The following is a 27,147-nucleotide window of genomic DNA, read 5'->3' on the forward strand; positions in this document are numbered from 1 at the left end:
TTCTTTGGGCCCGCCAGAGGAAATTACACCTGGGCCCAACACTTACATTATTGATAAAGGCTAATTGTTTCAAAACCTTAGACATAGACCCAAGTGGACAGTGATTAATTTAAAAGGCAGCTCCAAATAAAAATTTTGTCATGGACCTCTTGGGGCCAATTATGGTTTCATAGACTGGGCCCACCAGAGGAACCTATGGTATTCTGGTGGGCCAGTCCGACCCTGGGAACATTCCTAGGAAAGCTTGTTTCAAATAATTGTCCTGTGTAAAGGTGCTGGCAGTGGCTCATTCATCGGTTAAAAGTATCTTTTGATGCTGTCACCCAAATCATTTCTGGTGGCAGATTGTCTTGTGTAAACAGTGATCTGCTGCCCAGAAACAATTATTCTCTACTGGTACAAGTGATCCCAGGAGCGATCACTGGTCCCCATACTGAAGAAATGATTGCTGCATGTAACTGTAGCTCCCACCTTCGCTGATGAGCAGCCAATTCTTGGGAACAAACGTTTTTATCCCAATAATTGCCTGCTATGTGGGACCATATAAAGGGGTCTTAATACAACCTGTGGATGTTACTATTTCTCCTTCACATACACGTGGCATCATTTACTACACTGCAGAGACACCACAGACACAAAGGAATTTTATGTTGCAGATCTAGGCAAAGTAACCTCAGATTACTATAAAAATCCAACTAGTTCAATCAGACTTCATCACTATAAAGGGGATTGAAAGTAAAACCCACTTAAATTGCCTTGAAATCTACACGTTAAGCCCTACCTGCTATATCTCCTCTGCTTCTAATATTATACATATAAATAGCTGTATTTCCATCCTCCTTTTGTTTCTCATTTGTGTTTAATATCTGCATGTAAATGTCTGAAAATAGCATCTGTAATTGAGGATTATGAAGTATAGCCAGCTCCTGACAGGCTGCTAAGGAAGATGGATTATCCTCATTTTTCTGTAAATTTTGTCAATTTTGGAATTCATAAGCTATCAACACTGATCAAAATGTTACTGCACAGCTGTGTCAGAAAAGGGGAGAGAGAGAGAGGGCAGCAAAAGTGGTGACGTTCGCTCCCTTGTTCACTGAGAATATTGGTTCTCTTTTCTACCATGCCCTCCCACCCACCTTTTCCTTGCTTGCTTAATGCATTACAAACTGGATGGGAATCATTCCCAGCTACTTGTTATTTACCTAAAAAAGCGAATAAATAAAATATAGAAAGAAATTGAAAAGAACGCAAACGCTCTGCCGTGCCTATTCAAATCACAAAGTGTAATTTATTGCATTTTCTCCCCTCTTTATTTATTCCTAAGTAGTAAACACAATTTCTATTCAGGGGGTTTATTATGTTCAACTCCTACCAGACAATCACCGCACACTAGAGGCAATTGTTTAGACTCTTCCTCTCAATTTTCCCATTACTGGGAGTAAGTACTGTTGGGACTCTTTAATAGCCCGACTGCAGCCCATATCAATAACAGATGAGGTTTAATCGTCCAACACAAAAATTATTTAGGCTCAGAAAGGACATTCAATGTCATTTGCATAATGGCATTGCTATCCCGCGCACCTAACCCGTCGTGCATAAACAAGGCCCAGGGACCATAAATAATAATAAATCATGACGTCCCTGCTTCTCTGGCTGTAATAGGAGCCACTCTTCGTTGAAATTATTTCACTAGAAAATGGGCACTGTAATTTTTAAGACATGTGGCATGCCACAAGGCAGTAAATCTCTAGCAAGCACACACATATACAATGAAAAGACTGCCCCGTGAGCACAAAGCTGTGCGAATGAGAGATGGAAAATATTTGCATTTGCAGTTTAAATTGGCTTCCGTGATGCAGGGGAACGGAGAGGGAAAAAAATGAAGAGGAATGGAAGAAAGTGGTGTGCATTTGATTGTGTTATGATGTGACATTTGCTTAACTAAAGTATTTGCGGCAGGTCTTTTAATTTACAAATGCAATAAAAAAAAAAGATGGAAAATTATGTATGAGAAAATTCACAGAGGAGCATTTCACAACATTATTATTAAGTAGGATTAATGCAGGAATAATGGTTTGTCAAAGAATTTAGGATTATGAGTCTTTACTGGCCCATGGCTAACCCATTTCAATGGCATTAAAAATAGTCATGTTAGAATTTTATGTAAAATGTATTTTGTATTTTGATTCCAAAGCTTTTTAGCTTTCAGAAGAAAATAATTATTCACAGGAACAGAGCAGTGTATGGGGGTTTACAGAAGAATGATTGAATTGTTGCCTCACTCTTATACGTGAAAGGGTTGCCCATTTTGGACAATGGGGGAGATTTATCAAAACTGGTGGAAAGGAAATCAGGCTCCATTGCCCGTTGCAACCAATCAGATTCCACCTTTAATTTTTCAAAGGAGCTGCGAAAAATGAAAGGTGGAATCTGATTGGTTGCTATGGGAAACAGACAGTTTTCCTTTACACCGATTTTGAAAAAAATCTACCCCAATGTATTTTTGTTAGAATATTCTCATCACAGTGGCCCAGTTTTGTAAATGTAGAGCAATTTGGAGCATCTAGGGTTTCTAAACTTTTTTCTGACATGCTCCAGGGGAGAGGACTTTAATGGGGATGCGTTTTGTAGGAAAGGAGGTGTGGCATAAAGTGTGCCATTTTCGCCAAATTTGTGCCACAATTCTGGCATAAAAATTGGTCTGAAAGCCAGCCAAATAATAGCTGGTATATAGTGATGAGCGGGAGGTGCCATATTCGATTTCGCGATATTTCGCGAATATTCGATTGGATATTCGTGTTATATTCGTCGAAATCGAATATTCGTAATTATTCCAATTATCGCGAATAATATGCGATTTAATTAATCACGTATTTCGAATTTTTTCTTTGATAGTATAAGGCAACGTTCCTATGACTAATTGACTATGGCTAGGCTAATATGTGTATTTTACGAAATTTCGTAAAATACACATATAGATTGTAATTTAGCTAATATAGTGCTATAATCCTTTTTTTCTCTATTTTTTTTTTTGCCTCTTCTGAACTTAAGTTTTGTAAAATATGTACACTATTAAAAAAAATTACTATAACAGTATATTAGCTAAATTACAATCTATATGGGTATTTTACGAAATTTCGTAATATTGCTCTAACTTCGTCTTTTAGAATATTCGTAATATTGCTCTAACTTCGTCTTTTAGAATATTCGTAATATTGCGCTAACTTCGTCTTTTAGAATATTCGTATGGTAATATTCTAAAAGACGAAGTTAGAGCAATAGTAAGAATATACGTAAAAAGTTGAAACTGCGATGCGATTAATATAACTCGAAGTAATCGCATGGCGATTTCAACTTAGCACTGCTATATTCCATAATATGGAATATAGCAGTGCTAAGTTGAAATCGCCATGCGATTACTTCGAGTTATATTAATCGCATCGCAATTTCAAATTTTTACGTATATTCTTAATATTGCTCTAACTTCCTCTTTTAGAATATTACAATACGAATATTCTAAAAGACGAAGTTAGCGCAATATTACGAATATTCTAAAAGACGAAGTAAGAGCAATATTACGAATATTCTAAAAGACGAAGTTAGAGCAATATTACAAATATTCTAAAAGACGAAGTTAGAGCAATATTACAAAATTTCGGGAAAAATACCCATATAGATTGTAATTTAGCTAATATGGAATATAGCAGTGCTAAGAAGCGGCAACGGGCACTGACTGGAGCAGCCAGGAAGCCAGGAATCCAAAGGACAGGTAAGAACAACTTTAGGGAAGTGGGAAAGAAAAAAATATAACAAAAAAAAAAATAATGAATATTCGATTTCGCGAATATATAGAACGATATTCAAAATATTCGCGAAATCTCGAAATTGCGATATTCGAGAAAAAAATTTGCAATTCGAATATTTGCGCTCAACACTACTGGTATAGAGTGACGGAAAAATGCTCCAGATTTATCATCCATCCTGAGTCACTGTGATAAATCTGGTGCCGGTCTAGATGGCCTGTCTAAGCTTATGCCATCTTTAGGATTAGTAAATCTGGGCCTGTGTGTCTCTCTGTTAGCACTGCAGCAACCTTCTGTAATATGCAGGTAAACTAAGCAGCAAATGTTAAATTTCTCTGCAGTGCCACTACGGGGGAAAGGACGCTGTGGTTCCATGTATGTTTATGTATGGTGCCAACTGAAATGAATCGGCTGTTCTAGTAATGCACAAACAGTGGCATAACTACAACTGACTGGGCCCCACAGCAAGTTTTTAAACAGCAAAAGTCAAGATCGTTCTCTCAGACAAGGCCCAGCAGCTGCTCCGTTTATTTCCTACAGTGTCACGATATATAATCTCATTCTATAGGGAGCCCTGACAATAAAATATTTTAGTGTTCCTCCTGAGGGGCCCCTCGTGGGTCTGGGTCCCAAAGCAGCCACTTCCCTTGCTTCCCCTATAGCTACACCCCTGAGAACTAACATGCTGGGTCCTCCAGAGACAGAGGTATTTTTGTAGCTCTTCTACACTCTGGCAAATGGATTAGAAACCACATTTAATATGTTTTTCCTATCCAACCCAATTATATATTTTTTTTAAACATAGAGTTACTAGAGTTATTAAAGGGTAATTCCCATCTCAGCCATTGATATCCATCTTATGTGGTGGCCAGAAGTGGCCAATTCGACAAAACAGCCGAGCAGGCTATGCTAAACTGTTTCTGTAATTGTTTATGCCCAGTAAGCTCAGCAGTTACTATAAACCTGGGCACCTCTGACCACCATATAGGATGGGAATTCCGATCTCAGTCATGAAAACAAGAGATGGAAAACCCCTATAAGGAACAGTACTTTCCATCTTCCTCTGTCCACTTTTTGCCTTGCTTACCTTGGATTACCAAAAATCTTGTATCTTTCCAGTTAATTATAATTGACTCCATTACACTCAAAAATGTAATATTAATTCAAGCTACTGATGCCTCAATGAGATTTTCGAAACCAGATTGGCGCACATCTCTATAAGTATGTTTGGTGGCTCTCGTCTACATCATGAGTCATGTTAGTCATTCGAAGAGCAGAGAGGGGTCAAGTGTAAGTGACACATTTCCCTGCAGCCCTGGATGCTTAGCTTTTCTAATGGTGTTTTTAGTCCATCAAAGGTCAAGGTGAGCTTCTTCCCATGATTGCCACGTGGGTTCATTTGCACCCTGTAATTCTGCATTGATAACTCTTCCAAAAAAGCCAGATTTTTTAAAAACTCTTAAAGATATTATCAGAGTCTCAGATTTTGTTCAAAGAAAGCCTGAGTACTGTTTTCCAGATATTGTGTATCTGGCAGAGGAACATTGCTCTCTGGCTTCTTCTTACAAAGGGTCCGTTATCATGTCAGATATATGGGTTACATGGTGACAGTGCAATTAGTGCTTATTTTGATAAAAATACACTTGGCATTTTGCAGGTGAATTAAAAAGAAAAACAGCAAATAAATTCAGCATTTTGGATAGTACAGAACGCATACCTTGAGCTCAGCATTAAGCTAGTATATCTTTAAAAGGCATTCCAAGATAAATAATTAATATGCCATAAACTTCTATGTTACAATCATAAAACACACTACCATTCCTGGAAAAGAAAAATGGTAACGCTAATGATAAAACTCTCAAGGAGTATTAAAGGAATTGTCTTATCTCACCTTTACTAAGGTTAGATGGGACTAAGCTCCAACCATCAGGTGGCTGGGGAACAGTTGAACGGACTGGCGCTTCTCTGCTTCAGTAGCTACCATTGCAGTGCATGGGAGCTAAGCAAACAGCATAGCACAGCAAGCTATGTTGTTTCCCCTGTGTGGAGGTCACTGTCAAGGGAGTGGGGTGCTGGGAAACTCATTGTTAAAGGGGCTGGCTGCTGTGAAGGTCAAAGTTAAGGGGATGGGCTGCTGTGGAGGTCCCATTTTAAAGTGGTGGGGCACTGTGGGGGGTCAGTGTTAAAGGGGTGGGGGACTGTGGAGCTCACTGTTAAAGATCACTGCGGGATACTGTCGATACCTTTTAACGACACACAGAAACATTAAATTAAATAGTTGAAGTATACACTTGCATCAATTGTAAATTCACAGAAGAATATAAAACTTGGACTTTCTCTCCATATCCCAACTGCCATACACACGGTCACATGTCCCTTATCAGCCAATAGAAGCTTGCAGGCCCTTAGTCTCCACATACACACAGTTTTATTCCAGGTTTCCATAACAACCCAGCCATTTTTCTTCACTGCTGTAATTCAGCTTTAGGCTAGGGCTACATGACGACAATAAGTCACACGACATACAGGGCACAACTACACCGCTACATGTGTCGCGCGACATTGATGTCGCACCAATGTCACACGATTTTTATAATGATAGTCTATGGTCTGCGACATGTGACATGCCAGACTGCAACATGACAGTCGCAGTAAAATCCATCTCGCATTATGTCACATGTCGCAGTGTGATACCATAGCTTATCACTATAATAATTGTTGAGACAAAATGTTGCGCGACACATGTCGTCATGTAGCCCTAGCATTAAAGGGGCAGGGTGCTGTGGAGGTCACTTGTAAAGGGGCGGGCACTGTGGATGTTACTGTTAAGGGGGCTGGGGCCACTATTAAAGGGGCAACTGCTGTGGAGGTCACTTTTAAGGCAGCAGGGTACTGTGAGGTCACTGGTAAGGCAGCGGGGTACTGTGGAGGTCACTGTTAAAGGAGCGGGCTGCTGTGAAGGTCAAAGTTAAGGGGATGGGCTGCTGTGGAGGTCCCATTTTAAAGTGGCGGGGCACTGTGGGGGGGTCAGTGTTAACGGGTGGTGGGCTGTGGAGTTCACTGTTAAAGGGGTCGGGTGCTGTAGAGGTCACTGTTAAAGGGGCAGGCACCGTGGAGGTCACTGTTAAAGAGGCGTTTACTGTGGATGTTACTGATAAGGGGACGGGCGATGTGGAGGTCACTGTTAAAGGGGTAGACACTGTGGAGGTCACTGTTAAGGTGGCAGGGGCCACTATTAAAGGGGCAACTGCTGTGTAGGTCACTGTTAAGGCAGCAGGGTACTGTGAGGTCACTGTTAAGGCAGCCGGGACTGTGGAGGTCACTGTTAAGGGGGCGGGCCCTGTAAAGGTCAAAGTTAAGGGGATGGGCTGCTGTGGAGGTCCCATTTTAAAGTGGCGGGGCACTGTGGGGGGTCAGTGTTAAGGGGTGGGGGACTGTGGAGCTCACTGTTAAAGATCACTGCGGGATACTGTTGATACCTTAAAGTATACCCGTCCATCAATTGTAAATTCAGAGAAGAATATAAAACTTGGACTTTAATCCAAAAATTCAGCAGGACATTGATCTGTAGATGAACAATCTAGGACAATGTCAGCATTTAAAGATATTGATTTCATAATTCACACATTGCTGGTGCTTATATCTGTGATGAGAATCCCAGTATGTAATGTAATTTAAAGGGAATGTGTCATCGGAAAATGACATTGTTAAAATCATGTTTTTATGGTAACATACATTTTTAAAGAATTTTGGTAATTTTTCATGTTACTATCTATATTTTTAAGAAAATCCTACATTTTTTTTACACTGAGCACTAAGTCTTATAATAGGCACCACTTTTTGGTCTGTTCAGGTAACTTTTCAACAGTCATCTAACTATCATCACAGTCAGGATTATAGTGACAGATTACATCTATATATAAATAACACAGGATCCATCATCCATTGTCAGAGTTTATCTACCTCCTACCTGCACAATGACCTTTACACAGGTCAGAGAGCATGCCTAGAAAGGCTGACATAGAAGTCAATGAGTCCCCTCTAGACTATTGTATCTATGGCCCATGGTGGCTGCTTTTGGTGGCTACTATAAAGCATATCTCTAAATGCTTTCAAGAACAGCTCAGGCAATAATCATGTTCAGCAAATAGAATAAATAAAAATAAAATCAGAAAATAAAAAACAGATTAGAAAAAAAAGGAATGTGTCATCAGCTAGATTTAACCAGCAAAAAAATTATAGTAGACATACAGGTGAAACTTGAAAAATTAGAATATCATGCAAAAGTCCATTTATTTCCGTAATGCAAATTAAAAGGAATTGCAGTAATGCAGCTTAAAATTAGAATTTTGTGAAAAGGTTGAATATTCTAGGCTCAAATAATCCATACCCCCTGAGCAAAGGGTACATGAGATTGAGACTTTGGGGTTTCATAAGCTGTAAGCCATAATCATCCAAATTATACCAAATAAAGGCTTGAAAAATCTCACTTTGCATGTAATGAGTCTATCTCATATGTTAGTTTCACCTTTTAAGTTGCATTACTGAAATAAATGAACTTTGCACGATATTAAAATTTTTCGAGTTTCATCTGTATTCCCCTTAATTATATTCAGAATCTGCGTATATAGGACATATGCCTCTCATGAAATCATGCCCAGTATATATTACTATATATACTATATACAATACTATTCACTTGAGAAAGTTAAATGTCTGCAACTAATTTAACTAGTTTATGATTATATAATGAATAAGAGATATGAAACCATAAGTAATACTGAAAACTGTGCTATTTTCAAATGATCAAGGCCCAGATTTTCATTGTGCCATCTCCATTTATGCTGTTCAACTTAGTAGATTTAGTAGATTGCATTTAATTGCCCCTAAAGTACTGATTGATAGTACTGATTTTGATGATCCTATCATGTGAGCAGTTTTCAGAACCATGGGCAGCAACCTTTCCATTGCTGCCATAACATTAAAGAGAATGTGTCATCATAAAAGCAGCTATTTTTAAATCACTTTTTATGTTAAAGTTGTTTTTTTAATTTTTTGTGATTTTGTTTAGAATTTTTCCATGTCACCACCTATATTTAAAAAAAACTATGTATATAATCCTACAATTTTCACACTGGCCACCAGGCCTAAAATATGTTCCTGTATTTTGAGATCAGCTAAGTGGCCATAGACACAATGGACAGGAGTACACCCCATTGACTTAAATGGAAGTGTTTTCTAGGCATGCTCTGTGCAGAGGTCAGGAGAGAGCTGACAAGCTGTGAAATCACCTATTGTGAATGGTGGATCCTGTATTATATATACACAGATGTTTTCATTGTAATTCTGCCTGTGATGATAATGATAAAGGTGGCGAGAAGTTACCTGTATAAAGCATAAAATCATGACCTATATTTGGATCTAGTAGCCACTGTGAAAATTGCAAGATTATGTAAATTTTTTAAATTTTGTGACATTAAAACATTTAAAAAACACCACAAATTCTAAAAAATCGATATTTCACATAAAAATGTGAACATTGTTTTCTGATGACCAATTCCCTTTAAAGCATAGAGCCGCCATATTTTTGCTCAAGTGCCCCGGTCAGATATTTGATAAATGCATAAAATTTATTAATTTATAAGAAAAAATTACAAAGTCAAATTATGATGGTACTGGACAACCAGTTACAGATGTTGGGGTAAAAAAAAAATAATAGAAATTCTCACAATAATATTGTAAACCCATGGTCCCAAAGATCCTAAAAACATCTTAAAACATAAATTTATTGAGAAGTTAAGATGCCTACCCTAGTGAATTTAATCCCAACCTCCACCCAAATTCTATTACACCCTTGCCCTACAAACAATCCAATAGTAACTCAGCATTATACAAATCAGGGTTTAGCCATTAACAATAAAAACATCATGTGTCCCAGTGTCATTGATCCACCATTTGTGGGTTCATCAGGGGGCAGACCTAGACAGTAAATACCGGTTTGTTATAGTTATAGCTGCTGGTATTATACAAATTAGATGCAAACAGTATTTAGGATGGTGTCAGAGGCACAGTTTACAATACTACATAAATAAGCAAAACACTGGCAAAAAAATAAATCAATCTAAATTACAGTTAAGATATGTAGTGTATATGTAGGGCAGAGGTTAGGGTTGCCTTTATTAGAGCAGGTAGGGCATAGTTAGAGTGTAGTAGGGATAGAATGATATGATTTTTTTAACATTCTCTCAGTTAAAGTATGTTTTAAGATCTTTTGAGTATCTTTGGGACCGAGAGTCTGTCAATGTTGTAAATTTCTCTAAAAACCAAAGACAAATTAAACAAATTAAGGAAAACATTAGTGAAACAGAAGTTCTATTTCTGGCGTCAAGCTCCTTTCATATGATCTTGAACTGACTTATGTGCCAAATACCTGTGATATATTTCTGCTCCTGAAAAATGTTAGTTATGTTACTTAGTTTAAAGGGGTTGTCTGGGTGTCTAATACAGATGACCTATCCTGTGGATTGGTCACCAATATCAGATCGGTGGGGGTCTGACTCCAGGCACCACTGATGATCAGTTGTTTGAATAGCTACAGCACTCTAGTGAGTGACACAGCCTCCTTGCAACTTGTCAAGAACAGCACCATCCATTAGTTAGAGGCTATGCTTGGTATTGAAGCTGGGGCCTATTCACTTGAATGGGACTGAACTGAACCTAGGCCATAAGACCGATGAACATGATGTCTAGAAAAAGGTTGCAGTGCTCGCCGACCTCTAAAACTGATAGGTGGAGTTGTTGGGAGTCAGACCCCCACCAATCTAATATTGATGTACTATCCTGAGGATAGGCCATCAATATGAAAATCTCATAAAACCCCCTACTAGTTCCATAACACTATCTATAACTACAAACAGCTAGAACTTAAAGCTCTTGAACCACCACTTTGGGGACATTACTATAAACTAAAAGTAGTATTCTAAAAGAAAAAACATGTAACATAACCTCATTAAAAAAATAATAGAAAACTCAGTTGCTGGACATCTTATGTATAAGGCAAAATACACTACATTGCAACATTTACAGTTCTATACAATGCAAAAATTCCAACCAATATCAGCAAAGACCTTCAGCAAGAAAGAACAATATTATTACAACAAGTGCCCTCCCAGCTCGCTTGTAAGAGCATGTGGACTTACCGAGGTTCGGCTGTTGGGCTCATGATGAAGAGCAAGTCGAAAATCGCGCCACTGAGCTGTCGAGCCGCCAGAAAACTCAACCTGTTCCAAACGTGGTAGCCAACGAACCTGCTGAAACCATAAGGTAATGTTCAGAACCAGATCACCCCGTTGTGATCGTGTTCTGATCGTGTTCTTAGATTTTTTTTCTCACGGGAAAGTCTACACCGAAACATTACTGTCTGTGCTTTATTACTTAAGATCACATTTACATTTTCCCAACAAAGTGATTGATGTTGCGGAATGCATGCAGTTTAATACTAAACAATACTCAAATACCAAACTGATTGTATAAAATATTGAATGATATTGACACTTTGAATAAAAAATAAAATATTCACAATCTGTGATTATTAAAGTACAATACATAGACCTGTATAAGAACATAGTGTCATAGTGTGCTTCTTCCAACAAATATGTTTCCCATTTTTTCAGTCATAAAAACTACCTGCCAAGTTTACGCAAAAAAGGCAAGAAAACAACACAGTGGAAGAAAGATAGCCATATAAACATATTATGTGAGAACCAGATTTACCGGGTACTGACTCAATTCCATAGCATACCTCATCAATGTTAGGAAATTGATTTATACCATGTCCACACACCATATGCCGAATATTTATCTGCTTTATGGGTTCCCTCAGGATACTCAATTGCTCAAAGGGCAAACAGGAACATCATTGCACGGTATTCCTTTCAATGCCAGCCCTAAGCAGCAACTTGTCAAGAAGCGTTCATTAGGTCAAAGGACTAAGTCAGAGAAAAGTGCCCTACGTGGGATCCTTTTCTCTATTAGCCATAGTAGAGACTTGGTTAGAAAGTATTGCTCCAACTATGGAGGACACAGCATAGCCATGTATTACAGGGTTGCCTCATTCATTTGTAGCCTCTCCAAGGAAAATGCAAGGCTAGCCATTCTCCTGCTGATGATCATTCAAAGTATTAGGCACCTGAGCCTTGGCAGTCATCTATGATGCTCACTCATGGTTTCCATAGTTGTCATTTACAATACTGTAACTGTTCTTAAATGATCCTATGATTATACCCTACAAATATGCCTAATGGACACATTAACCATTTGGTCACTGATCCCTAAGTATGTTTTATGATCTACAGGCAAAGATTCAGTCAATTATGTTTTTGCCCAGTGAAAGGGATGGGAGAAGAAAGGTTCAGAATCATTAATAATGAGATGAGAGCTCTAAAATGTAGGGAGGCAACCCATTGAATGGCCAGCTGACAAAGAAATTAGCCTTGTTAGGGCAAAAAGCGCATTAGTAAAATTGGTTGTGAGATACTTATTTCCTGTCCCATAAACTGAAGAAAGAAGTTTGAAAGCTTGAACAACTGAGCCTAAAGCGCACCTATCACCAGCAGACCCACTGCTATGTGGTCTGGCAGAGGGGGGCCCGACGCTGAACTCCTTCTTTTCCCTACAAAAAACACTGCACTGGAGTTCAATGCAAAGAGATTATTTCAGCTGCCATTCCAGTAAATGGTAACTGTATAAATGGCTATGCACTGAGCTCCCCCTAGTGGTAGCTACAGGCATCCAGCTTTGTAATAAAAGGGAAGCAGATTTATCAATGTATTTTTGCCAGTTGTCTCAGAAATGTGATGTTCAAAATGAGCAATATATTTAAGAAGCACCTATTCCACTTTTTAGGACTTTTTAAATTAGATTTTTCCTCCACAAGTTGATCTGATGCATTTCATTTTGTGTTTTCTGGGAGTGATTGTCACACACATACAGGGAAACTGGCTGGGGCCTATACTAAGTTTTGCTATAGGGCCTTATGATATCTCTGTACTCCCCTTCCTGTAAATTCTCCTGGTATGTCTGTTTTAGGAAATACTTCTATTCCCAGTGAAATAACAACTCTGGAGTTCTAAGAACTCTGCACTGTGCCGTCCTGAAATTCTTCCTCCTAGAAATGTATGACTAAATTGGTGCTCTACATGTCATGGGTGAAAAAAATATTCACACATGAAAAATGCATGTGTTAAAGCAAAGGGATGAAAAATGGCAAATACATTTGGAGAATATACAAAGCTCCTTGTTTAAAGCTTTATATGTATTTCTTATTGATTGTAAAATATATATATATAATATATTTATATATATATATGTATATAAATACTGCAGATTATGAAGGCCATACAGCAGCATCATATTCTGATATGCTTGCAAAATAAATAAAAACTCTAATTGAAAATCAATAGTTATCACTTGAGACATATAATGTGGGCGACAAAGGGAACCAGGCACTTTCACTAAAAATTAACAGGTCCTGCATTAGGTCTGCAGTTCATTAAGCAAGTCAGCAGGCCTGTTAGTTTTCCTATAGATTTATCTATCTTTCTTCTCTTTATAGACAAAGTAACGGCAGGAGGCGAGTCAATATTCTATTGCCGCTATTCTCGATGTCCTCACTCCTGAATTTTTAGATACAAAATATCTAATTGTTTACAGCAGCTTCTCGTCCTGTTAATTTGCCTTAGAATGCATAGAATTGCACCGCAAAAGGCCTAGTCTATTAATATTTCATCTACTGTGTCTATTGAAATGTGAATCCATTCTAAATAAAGCTTAACAAATCAAATAATCCCTTCAGCTAAACAATATACATATATTACTGGGGATTGTTTTTGGGTGAGGAGCGTTTTGCATACAGCAGTATCAGCTTTCAGCAATTTGTTAGCATATCCATTGGACATACTTCAGTTGTGTGTCGTTTAAGACTCGATGGCTACAGTGCCCTGGTACTGCTTTGCAGGTCACATTCAGCACTGATTCATTTGACCTACTGTCAATACCATTTGAAAGCCATTAGAGGGTCTACAGCACATTAGCGGGTGAAACGGTCCATCTCATGACATGGAGAGAGATCTGGGATTACAAATGAGGTGTCAAAGCAAGTATCTTCTTTTACATGGCACATTTTGTTTGCTTCCACATAATGTAAAGATTTAAATATTCGTCTAATGGAATCCAGAACTTATCCATATTGTATTCACAGATCTACTACCAAAAAACACAAGATACAAGCTAGTATAATATACAGTGCTATGATAATTTTTCCCTTCCCAGTTTCTTCTATTTTTGCATATTTGTCACACTTGAATGCCTCAGATCATCTAATACAGTGGTTCTCAACCTAGGGGTCGCGACCCCTTTGGGGGTCGATCGGCCCTTTCCGGGGGGTCGCCTGAGGCTTCCTATTGTGGGTCGCCCGCACAACGGCAGCGGCCCCTTATCCTCGCGTACAGGAAGTGATGTCCTATCACTGCCTGTGCTTGAAGGAGCCTGACGTCTGGACGGGTAAGTCGGGCCGCCTGTCTGCTGAGGTCCGGGTTTTTTCGTTAATGACACCGCCGCTGAGCACCACTGCCACCAATGATTTAATTGAGCCTGGCTGAGCCTGGCTAATTTTATTTTAATTATTTGGCTGAGCAAGGCTTAATTTATTTGGGGGGACATGAAGCACCGCTGATTTATTTATTTGGGGAACCCTGAGCACTTCTGATTTATTTATTTAAGGCTTAAATAAATAAATCAGAAGTGCTCAGGGTCCCCCAAATAAATAAATCAGCGGTGCTTCATGTCCCCCCAAATAAATAAATCAGAAGTGCTCAGGGTCCCCCAAATAAATAAATCAGAGGTGCTTCAGGTCTGCTTAAATTTTAAGCAGACCTGAAGCACCGCTGATTTATTTATTTGGGGGACCCTGAGCACTTCTGATTTATTTATTTGGGGGACCCTGAGCACCATTGATTTATTTATTTGGGGGGGGACCTGAAGCACCGCTGATTTATTTATTTGGGGGACCCTGAGCACCATTGATTTATTTATTTGGGGGAAACCTGATGCACCACTGATTTATTTATTTGGGGGTACCCTGAGCACCGCAGATTTATTTATTTGGGGGAGACCTGAAGCCCCGCTGATTTATTTATTTGGGGGACCCTGAGCACTTCTGATTTATTTATTTGGGGGACCCTGAGCACCATTGATTTATTTATTTGGGGGGGGGACCTGAAGCACCGCTGATTTATTTATTTGGGGGACCCTGAGCACCATTGATTTATTTATTTGGGGGAAACCTGATGCACCACTGATTTATTTATTTGGGGGTACCCTGAGCACCGCTGATTTATTTATTTGGGGGAGACCTGAAGCCCCGCTGATTTATTTATTTGGGGGACCCTGAGCACTTCTGATTTATTTATTTGGGGGGGGACTTGAAGCACCACTGATTTATTTATTTGAGGGGTACCCAACATTTTGTCTTTGTGATTAATTACTCTGCTTTAATTATGTTCAATTTGTAGCAATAAAAATACATCCTGCATATCAGATATTTACATTACAATTCATAACAGTAGCAAAATTAGTTATGACGTAGCAAGGAAAAAAATGTAATGGTTGGGGGTCACCACAACATGAGGAACTGTATTAAGGGGTCACGGCTTTAGAAAGGTTGAGAACCACTGATCTGATATTAAACTATGTTTAATAAAAGACAAAAATAACCCAAGTAAATGCAAAATGCTGTTTTTAAATTATTTCATAAATGGAAGGAAAAATGCTGTTCCCATGTGAAAAAGTAATTTCCTCCTTACCTACTAAATGAACCAGTTAACCAAATTCAGTTGACAATTTGGTTCAGTTTCACGTGACACACACTGGGCTTGGTCTGGCAATGTGAAGGAGGCCAGAAGGTCTGAAAAAGCAGCACATGGTGCCACATTGTAACCTTTTAAGGAGTTGTGTCGTGAAGCATTTTCAACATTTTTCAAGCCATTATCTAGATCTGAATACTTTTGCAATTGCATGTAATTAAAAATGTAGTATAGCCAGTGAGCTATTCAATAAAATGTATCTGTATAGCGCCACCTGCTGTTTATTATTTTCATTATTTTTTTGTCCGTCTCACTGAGTTGGTCGAAACGTGCTCAGTTTAATTCTTCAACTATCACCAGCCATATGTTAAGTTACAAATCCTGAAGGAGAATATCGTTGTGTCAGTTGATGACCTAAAGCTCAATAACAGTTGGGTTATGAAGCATGACAATGATTTCAAGCCACAAGCCATCTTTGAATTGCTCATGAGAAACAAATGTAAGGTTTTGAAGTAGCTCAGTGAAAGTCCTGACTTGAATCTAGAAATGACTGAATCAATTCTACGTGGAATGAAATCATTACAAAATTCACGAAAACTTTGATTTCTAGAAATCTGAATTTTGGGGGATTTGGCCACCATTTTACATATCAGCATTCAGGGAAGAGGTTCATCAGACTACTTGTGTACAGTACTGAAAGCCATACTACTCAATTTATTATCAATGTGAATTGTCTCAATCTTTATCACAAAATTCACAAGAACAGACAGTAAGGCAGCCTCAGGGAGTCTTGCAACCATTGTTATTTAAAGTTGCAGCTAGCATTAAAAGCTATTTACTTATTATTAATGGGAAGCTTCACAATCACAACAAATCTTTCACAATATTAATCCTGGTTGATAGTTTGCCATCTGACATTTTTATGTGTCACATTTACTGACCATATATTGTAGTGGACTCTGTTCAATTGACTTTGAAAATAAAAGTTATCAAAAAAAACTTCAGTCAATTACCTCATATTAATTCACCTGACCTGACATATTCCTGTGTGTCAATGTGTTTCCAACTGTATATTGTAATTGACTCAGTCCACTACTCTGCTACTGGGCAAAAGCCATTTGTCCTGTACTAAATCGAGTGTGCGGATTACAAATTTGAAGTCAGAATTGTTCTAATACGTCACAAAATTTTCTATGCATAAGTATGTCTAAATTAATTAAGCAGTTGGAAAGCACTGAATAGTTTTGAACAGAACGAGTTTTACTCCAACAATTACCTGATCTACATCAAAGTTTGCATAGTAAACTGTATGAAAATGTAATGGAATAACAAAATTTCAAAAAGTCTCATTTTTCTGTTTAAAAGTCTTACTTGAGCAAGGCCCAGTAATGTTAAAAGTGCTTCAGGCATTTGCTTTTGCGTTTGTGAACGGTCATATTTTCCTGTTGCAAAAACCAGCAGTAGTCCCCCATCATGTTTGGATTCCAGTGGCCTTGATGCCTGTTCTCTATTGTAGAAGTATCTTTATGGAACCGCCATCCATGTTCGTCACTTACGTGTCCCAAATTGGGTGGGAAAAAATCAAGATGGGAATATAAGAAATGCACTTTCAATGACATTCGGCAGCCAAGTTGTTCATATGCTGTAAGCATGTTGTCTACTAATTCAACATAGTTTGCAGCTCTTCTGTTCCCTAGCAAGTTCTACACTACTAGCACAAATGCATCCCAAGCTGCAAGTTCCAGAGGATTGAGTTATGTTCTGATTGTGTCATCATGCATTCGTTTGTTGATTTCGGGGCCAATAAAAATTCCGGCCTTTATTTTACCATCAGTTTTCAGTGTGCTAAACTTCTCCTTCAAATACTGGAAACCATTTCCATCACGATCAAAAGCAATTACAAAATTTTTCATTAAACCAAGTTGGTGGAAGATAAACTTGAAGTGGATCGACCAGTGATTTGTGTTGTACATTGTACTGACCAACTGTGTGCTCGACTCTGAGAGGCCACTGTCTCATTTTGTAATGATTGTTGTCATCACCACTGTTCCATAGGCACACGAAACACATATGCTTTGTGTACCCTAACTGTAGGCCAAGCAGCAATGCTACCACTTTCAGGTCAGCACAAATTTTCCATTTATGTTCTGAGTATTTGATCATTTTCGAAATGAACTCCATAGAAGCATGGGGCTCTTTCATTCCAACCACATGAGCCAATGGAACAGATGGTTTTTCGTTATCATTGGACAAAAAGACAGCTTTCAAACTTGTTTTGCTAGAGTCTATGAATAGCCTCCATTCATCGGTACCATGTGTACCATCTAACTCCATCATAAGACCATTTACATCAGTACAGAAACAGACATCGCTTTCCATTGCATAGTATGCAGCTAACTTGGTGTTTCGATGACAAAAGTGTGAAGTTGTGGTGCCTCGTTGTAGCAAATTCCATTCCTGAAGTCTAGAAGCTAGCAGTTCTGACTTTTCTTTAGATCACAAATCTCTTAGCAGATCATCTAAATCTGATTGGCTCAGCAAGTGCGGCTGACGCTCCAGTTGTTCTGGATCAGGAAATACATTGTGACAATCAACATCTTCTTCATCAGGATCAGCTTTGTCAGATTCTTGCGCTGATCATAAGTAGTGTATTTGCCACATATGTAGCAGAAATTGTCTGGATCATTAACACATTTGCATTTATCCAAAACTGATAGCACTATGACAGATCACTTTATCAAAATCTGTCCAGCTTGCCTTATATACATACTGCTGACATCAGCCTGAGTGCATCCGGACAGGTCTGGACATGTTCATTGGAATATTTCCAATATAATGCATATAGACGTGTCAGGCAAATTCCAAGTTCATAATTTTACCATAAATCACATGTTTTTCTCTCAGTAGCAAAATGATTGTTGCGTGGTGTTACTAGTGTGCCTGACATATTGGTGTATGCCACAGTTACTAGTCACATATTGTAGTTAATTTTGTTCAATTGACCATTCAAAAAGTATGTATTTCAAAGTTTATTTATTTTTAAATCAGCTGATCACAGACTACAAGTTTGCCTGACATATTGTTGCGTGTTACCAGCCATATATTCTAGTGAACTCTGTCTGTCTGATTACATATTAGTGTGCATCACAGAGATAGTCGTGGACTTATTGTGTCCAATTGACTTACTCATCTTCTCAGTCTAGGTGCTAAGATATTCCAGATAATGTTCATAAGTTATATGAGAACAATCAGCATTTGTACTGCCATGAGGAGGAGTTTCAGGTGAAGGAGGAAGACGTGATGATTGAAAAACTGAAATGTATAGCTGTATTAATGTTGGTTGTATGGTGGTGGTAGGGCAAATATAGAGGTGGGTAAGGAGTCCATGAGATATCACAGTAAGTGAAAAGTGGCAGGGATAATGATGACGATTAGAGATGAGGGAATCGAAGCTGACAAAGTGGAATTCGATCAGAATTTTAGGAAAAATTTGTTTTGCACCGAATCTGAATTTCCTCACGCTTCGTGGTAATAAATCAAATTTTTTTCCTAAAATTGCTGCTGCACGTGTAAGGACATGGAGCAAGGAACTTTGGGAAGGCAGGATCACCAATAATGCCATGCATGCAACCAATCAGCAGCCAGCCAGCCCTGTGATGTCACAGCCCTATAAATAGCCTCAGCCTCATCATTGTCCTAAAAAAACTATTTTCAAGTGCAGGGAAAGATTATTCAGAGTGTAGGGAAAGGATAGGGAGGAATCATTCCACAGCATTTCTGTTGAACAGGGTTCAGTAGGGGAGGTTACAGCCTAGGTAATAGGAACAATCCTATTACACCTTGCTGCATTGACTGCGGATCCAAATTGCCATTATACAGCTCTGTAATTCCAGCAAACTGTTCTTGTTATTGGGGTGCAAGTGCTGTTTGATATAGCCATTAACAGGGTTTATTACAAGGAAATATTTCTATGTCTTATTTGCCCTTGTGCGGTGCAGTTATATGTTCTAAAGCATTTTTTGGCTTGCATTTAGTGGGAAAAAAGGGCTTATTAGCTGTTGTGTGTTGAAGTACTTAAATGACAGCACTTTTTGTTGTGTATTAGTGGCAAAAGAAAAATATATTTGCAGTTTAGCGTTGCATTTATATGTTCTAAAGCCTTTTGTGGCGTGTATTAGTGGCAAAAGAAAAATATATTTGCCGTTCAGTGGTGCAGTTAGATGTTCTAAAGCCCTTTTTGTCGTGTAACAGTGGCAAAAAAAAATAAAAAAATTATTTGTCGTTCAGCGGTGCAGTTATATGTTCTAAAGCAGTGGTGCCCAACCATTTTTCGTCTGAGGGCCACACTAGACATGGTATGAATTTCACGGGTTAGAACCAGGTAGAAATGCAAACACTGTGAGGGGAGACGTGTGAGCATTACTAAAATACATAATATGTAGGCCTTCAAAGCTGCGTTTGGAGCCTCTGTTGCAGATTCTGTCGAAAGACCAGACAAAAAAGCCTTTTATGCAGCACTTTTGTGTCCAGTAAAAAGGCAGGATCCAGAACGGAAACTGAACAGATCCCATCATAGTCGGTGGAGTCTGTTCAGCTTGTTCCCTGTGGGGTGACAGGAGGAGGGGGAGCAGGGTCACTAATGGATGAGAGGAGGAAGGGGGAACAGGGTCACTAGTGAGGTGACAGGAGGAGAGGGGAACAGGGTCACTATTGGGGTGACAGGAGGAGGGGGAAGCAGGGTTACTAGTGGGGTGATAGGAGGAGGGGGAAGCAGGATCACTAGTGAGGTGACAGGAGGAGGAGGGAGCAGGGTCATTAGTGGGGTTATATTAGGAGGAGGGAGCAGGGTCACCGGGGACCAGTCCACGCTCCTTACCTTTCCAGCGGCCCTGTCATGTTGCCCAGGGTTCTAGGGCAGCATGCTATGCTCTCCTTACTACAGCCCCCACAGGAGCCGCCCCTCCTCTTTCCAGCTCCCGCCGGCTTCCCCTGCCTCGCCCGACTTGTATTTCTCTGGCACCCTTATACCAACCAATAACAAAGCTCTTTGCTGTAAGGAGCTTTGTTATTGGTTATTTCAGGCACAGGCAGCATCGCTGCGCTGCCTGTGCGGTTCACAGCGCTCACTGTGCTGATGAATGTAGGGAAAAAGTCTAAGGCATATTGGTATGCCTTAGACTTTTTCCAGGGAGTCGCACAGGCTGCATAACACAGCTTCGCGGTCCGGATTTGGGCATCACTGTTCTAAAGCCTTTTGTGGCATGTATTAGAGGCAAAAGAAAAATATATTTGCCGTTCAGCAGTGCAGTTATATGTTCTAAAGCCGTTTGAGGCATGTATTAGTGGCAAAAGAAAAATATATTTGCCGTTCAGCAGTGCAGTTATATGTTCTAAAGCCGTTTGAGGCATGTATTAGTGGCAAAAGAAAAATATATTAGCCATTTAGCGGTGCAGTTATATGTTCTAAAGCCCTTTTTGTCATGTAATAGTGGCAAAATAAAAATATATTTGCTGTTCAGCGGTGCAGTTATATGTTCCAAAGCATTTTGTGGCATGTAATAGTGGCAAGATAAAAATATATTTGTCGTTCAGCAGTGCAACTATATGTTCTAAAGCCTTTTGTGGCGTGTATTAGTGGCAAAAGAAAAATATATTTGCAGTTCAGCGGTGCAGTTATATGCTCTAAAGCCCTTTTTTGCGTGTATTAGTGGCAAAAGAAAAATATATTTGCAGTTCAGCGGTGCAGTTATATGTTCTAAAGCCCTTTTTTGCGTGTATTAGTGGCACAAAAAAGTATTTGCCGTTGTGTGGTGAAGTGAGAAAACTACAGCCCTTTTTGGCATGTATTAGTGGGGGGGGGGGGGGAGGGCTTATTAGCCCGTTGTGTGGTGAAGTGAGAAAATTACAGACTTTTTTGGGGTGTTTTAATTTCCTTTTTATTTATTTATTTATTTGATCTAACAATATGTCAGACAGAGAAGTGCCAGGCCCTGCACAGGGGAGTGACAGAGGCATAAATGTTTCTGGCGCAGGCAGAGGTCGCAGCAGAATAAGGAGCCGTGGCAGCAGGGATCGCAGCGAGAGGCCTGAGCTCCCGGTGTCATCTAGCAGTCGTGTCTTGAACAACAACCCAGTGGTTCTTTAATGGTTGACTCAGTCATCTCTATTTTGGATCCACTCCTTTTTTTTTGCATTAGCAATACTGAAGGATAACTGACCAAATGCTGACCGAGTGAAGGCGGATGCTCCACAGACAGGATCCGTTGTTTGTGGGTTATTGTTCTGACGGAGCAGAGGAAGGGCAAGATAATCAGTGACGTCAACACAAACTTACTGCTGACACCCTCTCCACTTTGTTGGGGGGGGGGCTCTACTTGTATAAGCGTTTAATAGAACAGGTTCTGTAGACATCTATGTGGAATCAGCTGACGATGGGGTAAAAGGAGTGCACTTCTTCTTGGCGCTAACATCGACCTGTAAGGCTGAGTTCATACTTGAGTTATTTGGTCAGTTTTTGCCCCATGACTGCCCAAATAAGTGAAGTGTGCAGTGATTCTAAGAGTGACGCCTGTCATGTGCAAGTCATACGGACTCACAGTATTATTTCACTACCACAGCAGACTCCCTCTGCGTGTTACTGCAAGGCACAGTGTTCTACACCACTATAAAGGCTCTCTGCAGCCAGCAAATAGCAGTTTATTTACGGGATTTGATCAAATCAAATTTTTTCTGAAAATTTGGCGTACCGGCCGAATCTAATTTTTAAAAAATTCGCTCATCTCTAATGATGATGATCACTGTATGTTGGACAGAACATTGGAAATACATTTTGCAAGTGATGCTGGCGGTGGCTCTGTGCAAGCATCCCCCATGTAGTATTTTTTCTTTACATTGCCAGGCAACAAAACCATCTCAGTGTGCAAACTATCCAAGCAGAGAAAGAAATGTGGCTATTCAGGTACAAATGTCTGAACTGCGGCTCTCTTTCACCACATGAAGTGGCATCACATGGTCCCATAGAAAAATCAAACTGGCCAGCAATGTGAGCAAGAACGTCCACCTCTCCCTTTTGTCATTCTAGAATCCAGGCTACATTTAAAAGCAGTGCATGCATGTTGTTTTTGTCATCATCACATCATTAGCTACTGCTTCATCTGTTCCGAATCCTCCTCTACTCCATCACCAACTATCCTTGAGAAAACAATATGATGCCACTACTACCTGCATGCAGCCGTACATCTCCTGTCTTGTCTATCATGTTCCATACTGTGCTACTGTGCCGCTACTACTAGTCCTACATAGGCACACATCGCCTTCTTCACGTTCCAGGATAATATATATTTTCTTTCAAATAACACTAAACCTGTTGCTAATACCACCGTGTGTGTATAAACATCGGCAGGTATCTGCCCCCAAAAAGGAAAATTTTTAGACCATTTTTTTTTATTTTAACAAGCATTAACAAATCTAACAGTGCAGTGTTTTATTAAACAGGGTGTTTGTTACCACTGGCTACCATCTGTTTACCCATAGCCATATATGTTCCTGTCACTTTGACATTACTAATGCTCTCTTGGCATTATAGAGATTAAAAGCGGTTGGATACAGTCCTAGGACACCTCTGATTGTCATACATGACTTTTCCCAGCAAATTCAAGTCGAATTTATTTTGACCAGATCGAATCTGCCTGAATTGATAGAATCGGAACCAAAGTAAGTTTCAGAAAATTTGCTCATCTCTACATGAATGCCATTGTAATACTGTGGTAAGACAAACAGTTTATGCTCTAAAGCTCTCAAATGCAGTCAAATTAAAACAATTCTGCAAAGACCAAAATTCTCTATCTCCCATAAATGCAATGATCATTTAACCCCTTAGTGACCACCCATACGTGTTTTTACGGCGGTCACTAAGGGGCCTTAGGCTGGGCCGCCGCGTTTTTACGGCGGCCCGGTCTAAGTGCTGCACGGCTCCCCCGTGCAGTGGGGAGTGCGGACCCGGCTCTCACATGAGAGCCGGGACCCTGCTCTAACAGCCCGGATCGGCAGGAGTGCCGATCCGGGCTGTTTAACCCTTTACATGCCGTGGGCAATGGCGCCCGCTGCATGTAAAGTGGTGATAGAGGGAGCGGACTCCCTCTGTCTCCCATCAGCACCCCGAAAATAAGATTGCGGGGTGATGATGTGTTCGGAAGCTTACCTTGCTTCCGATCAGGGCCCCGAGCCTGTCTTCAGTTCTCTCCAGCAGGCTGTGCCTCTCTGGCGCAGCCTGCTGGTCAAGTTTGAATAGCATTGCTATTGAAATGTAATGCATTATAGAGATAATGCATTACATTTAAAAGCAATCAAAATACTGTATATTATAGTCCCCTTGTGGGACTTTAGGTAGTAAAAAAATTTTGCAAAAAATACACATTAAATTCCATAAAATAAAAAATATGCTTTTTTTTTCCATTGAAAATACGCTTTTCAATGAAAAAAATTGCAAAAAGAAAATATCCCCCATATGTTTGGTATTGCCGCGTCCTGTAACGACCCGGACTACATAAATATTACATAAATTATCCCCTATGGTGAACGCCGTAAAAAAAAAAAATAAAAAAAGACAGAATTTCTAATTTATTCTTAGTTTCCACCGAAAAAAACGTAATAACAAGCGATCAAAAAGCGCCATTTACTCCAAAATGATACCAATGAAAAATACAAGTTGTCCCTCAAAAATCAAGCCCTCACACAACTCCATAGAAAAAAAAAAAAAAAGTTATGGGTCTTGTGAAGTGGCAATGCAAAATCATTTTTTGGGTTAATAAAAGGGGTTTTATTGGAAAAAAAAGTAGTAAAACGTAAAAAAAATTATAAGTATTTAGTATCACTGTAATCGTACTGACCCAGAGAATAAAGATATTATGTTATTTGTACCGAAAAATGAACGCCGTAAAATTTATAATGTAAAAACGCAGTGGCAGTATTGCTATTTTTCCCCATCTCCCTCCCAGAAAGAGTTAATAAAAGTTAATCAGAAAGTTATGTGTACCCCAAAATGGTGCCATTAAAAACTACAACTTGTCCCGTAAAAAACAAGCCCTCATAAAGCTATATAGACGAAAAAATAAAAAAGTTATAGCTCTTGGAACGAGACCATGAAAAAAGGAAGAAAAACGCTTGGTCATAAAGGCCCAAACAGGCTTGGTCACTAAGGGGTTAAAAGCCTCATTTTGTGTCTACTAGAGATGAGCGAAGTTATAAAAAATTTGATTTGGCTGCTTCACCGAATTTCACAAAGGAATTTGATTCATTATGAATTACTTCATCACAAATCGCATTCCATTGTATGTAGCTGATGCAATGATGGGGAATGGCGATCGCACAGCCCCCCCCCCCCCCACCAGTCATTGAACCCCTCAGATGCCGCATCTATCACTGATCGCAGCATCTGACAGTAACATTGAGGCCTTTCAGGAATGAATCAGGCCTCTTGCTTGCAGGGAGGCCGACTCGGCCATCTTCATTGTAGAAACCACGCAAAATCTCGCTTGCAGTGATGTGTGACATCACATGTCACCGCGCACGAGATTTTGCATGGTTTCTTCAATCAAGATGGCCACGGCGGCCTCTCGGCAAACAAATGGATGAGGTCAATGTTTTTTTTTTACTGCCATTTCAGGAAAAATGTATTCATTACTATGAAGCACGAGGAACTTTGGCTTCGTGGCGAATCAAATTTTTCCTGAAATTCATATTGAAGTCAATTCGTTTCACTTCAATTCGCTCAACACTAGTGTCTACTCATGTTTTATCTTTGTATAATAAATGGAGTTGGATGATCTCAAGTGAGGGGCAAATATTTTTCACAGCACTGAAGGGTTCCAGAGCTGAAGGGTTCCATTAAGACATTACAGATACCTATTTCTATTAAGAAATACTTTGACACTACTACTACACTGACAATATCATACAGTATTTCATAAGGGAAAGAAAGAAGATAAAAAATATATATAAAAAAAAAAATATATATATATATATATATATATATATATCTCAAAAGCCTACATTTTTATAAACAGAAGTAAGAAGTGCAATAGTCAAGCAAACACCTAAGTATACGTTGCACATTAGAACTCTATGGGTAGTTTATTCACATTTATAATTACATCTTCTTTAAGACTAAAAAATAATTAGCATCAATATTTTGTGTCAGTACAGATGCAGCATGTGCCCCACGGTAGAAAATCCTGTAACCTCTCTTGAAGGCTGAGGGCAAGGGCAGAGCTGACATGATGAATGAACAACTCGGTCCGTGTTAGAAAAAAATTACTTAATCCCAAAAGACAAACCAGTTAGATGCATGCATGATGACAAATGACACTGCGTTTCGAGTCTGTGCATGAGCTGGTAGACAGATGACACTGTTCTGCTCACCCTCCATAAGCCAGAATCTTAATGTGGGCGCATTCCGTGAAACAAAAAAAATCTAGGCTATTTAACCCCTGTTGACCTTTGAACTTCAGGAAAGGGTCATGTTGATGACACAATTTTCCCAGCTGTCTTTCTGTCTTTGTCTATCCAGCTCCAGACCTAGAAGCCTTTCTATTTGTAGTGTATTGATCTGTTGGCAGCGAAGGGCGGATAATTAGCCAAGAATTAGGGTTTCTATTACAGCAGGAGCTGCCCCAGCTGATTTATCACCTGAATAATTTACTGTGATTGAAAGGAAATTAAAATGAACTCCATTTGACAACTGTGCGCCTTTATGGGCTTTAGTGAAGACTCAAAAGCCAAATTAATAGCCTGCGTTGCTTAATAGTCTACCGAGAGTAAATATGGAAGGATTCCTCTCAGCCCTCTCTGTCTCTCTTCTCGCTCTCTGTTGGAATAAAAGGGTTTTCTGTAGAAATCCAACAAATTAGCAGCCAAACAAAACAGTTTATTTGTCAGTTGCAGAAGCCGCTCTAATTAATTACAAACAGCATCTCTGCTCAGTAATAGCAGTGCCTTGTGATGGTGCCCTGTGGTATGCTCAAGTTATCTTAGCTGTAGCATAGATTGCTAATAACACTGCTGCAGGAAAGGAGAAAACTAAATCATTAGTACGTAATGATATCTCATCTACTGACTAAGCATGGATGAAATGCTTGCATAGTGTCTACTTATTCACATCACACCAACATTGTGGGGTTGCGCAAAATGCTCCAAAACTAGTGAGATGTAAAAATACAAGCACAACTGTCAATGCAAACCACAGACAAGAAGCAGTTGTAGAGAGCCAAAGTTTAACCCTGCTTTCACACCTGAGCGTTTCTCAAACGCGCGTTTCACGCGCGTTTTTGTCGCGCGTTTTTATGCACGTTTTTTGTAATAGTAAACACGCGTTTGACGCGCGTTTGTGTGATTGACTGCAGTGTCCTATGGCCACAAACGCGCGTCAAAACGCCCCAAAGAAGCTCAAGAACTTGATTATGCGTCGGCGTTTACAGCGCGATTGT

At 39.5% G+C, this 27,147-nt stretch overlaps 1 protein-coding gene across 5 annotated transcripts in view; it reads right to left on the reverse strand.

The window, feature by feature from the left end:
- Positions 1-27,147, reverse strand: part of PAX5 (paired box 5) — a 269,099-nt gene that overhangs the window by 109,569 nt on the left and 132,383 nt on the right. For 3 of the 5 annotated variants that reach the window (XM_044270823.1, XM_044270857.1, XM_044270833.1), the window contains exon 7: positions 11,003-11,113. The exons of 1 other annotated variant lie outside the window; for it this stretch is intronic. In XM_044270823.1, coding sequence (XP_044126758.1) covers positions 11,003-11,113 — 111 coding nt within the window. The remainder of the gene's footprint in view (positions 1-11,002; positions 11,114-27,147) is intronic. One more of the 5 variants, XM_044270841.1, reaches the window with a different exon arrangement.

Source organism: Bufo gargarizans, chromosome 1 (genome assembly GCF_014858855.1).
Source record: "Bufo gargarizans isolate SCDJY-AF-19 chromosome 1, ASM1485885v1, whole genome shotgun sequence".
Classification (NCBI taxonomy): domain Eukaryota; kingdom Metazoa; phylum Chordata; class Amphibia; order Anura; family Bufonidae; genus Bufo; species Bufo gargarizans.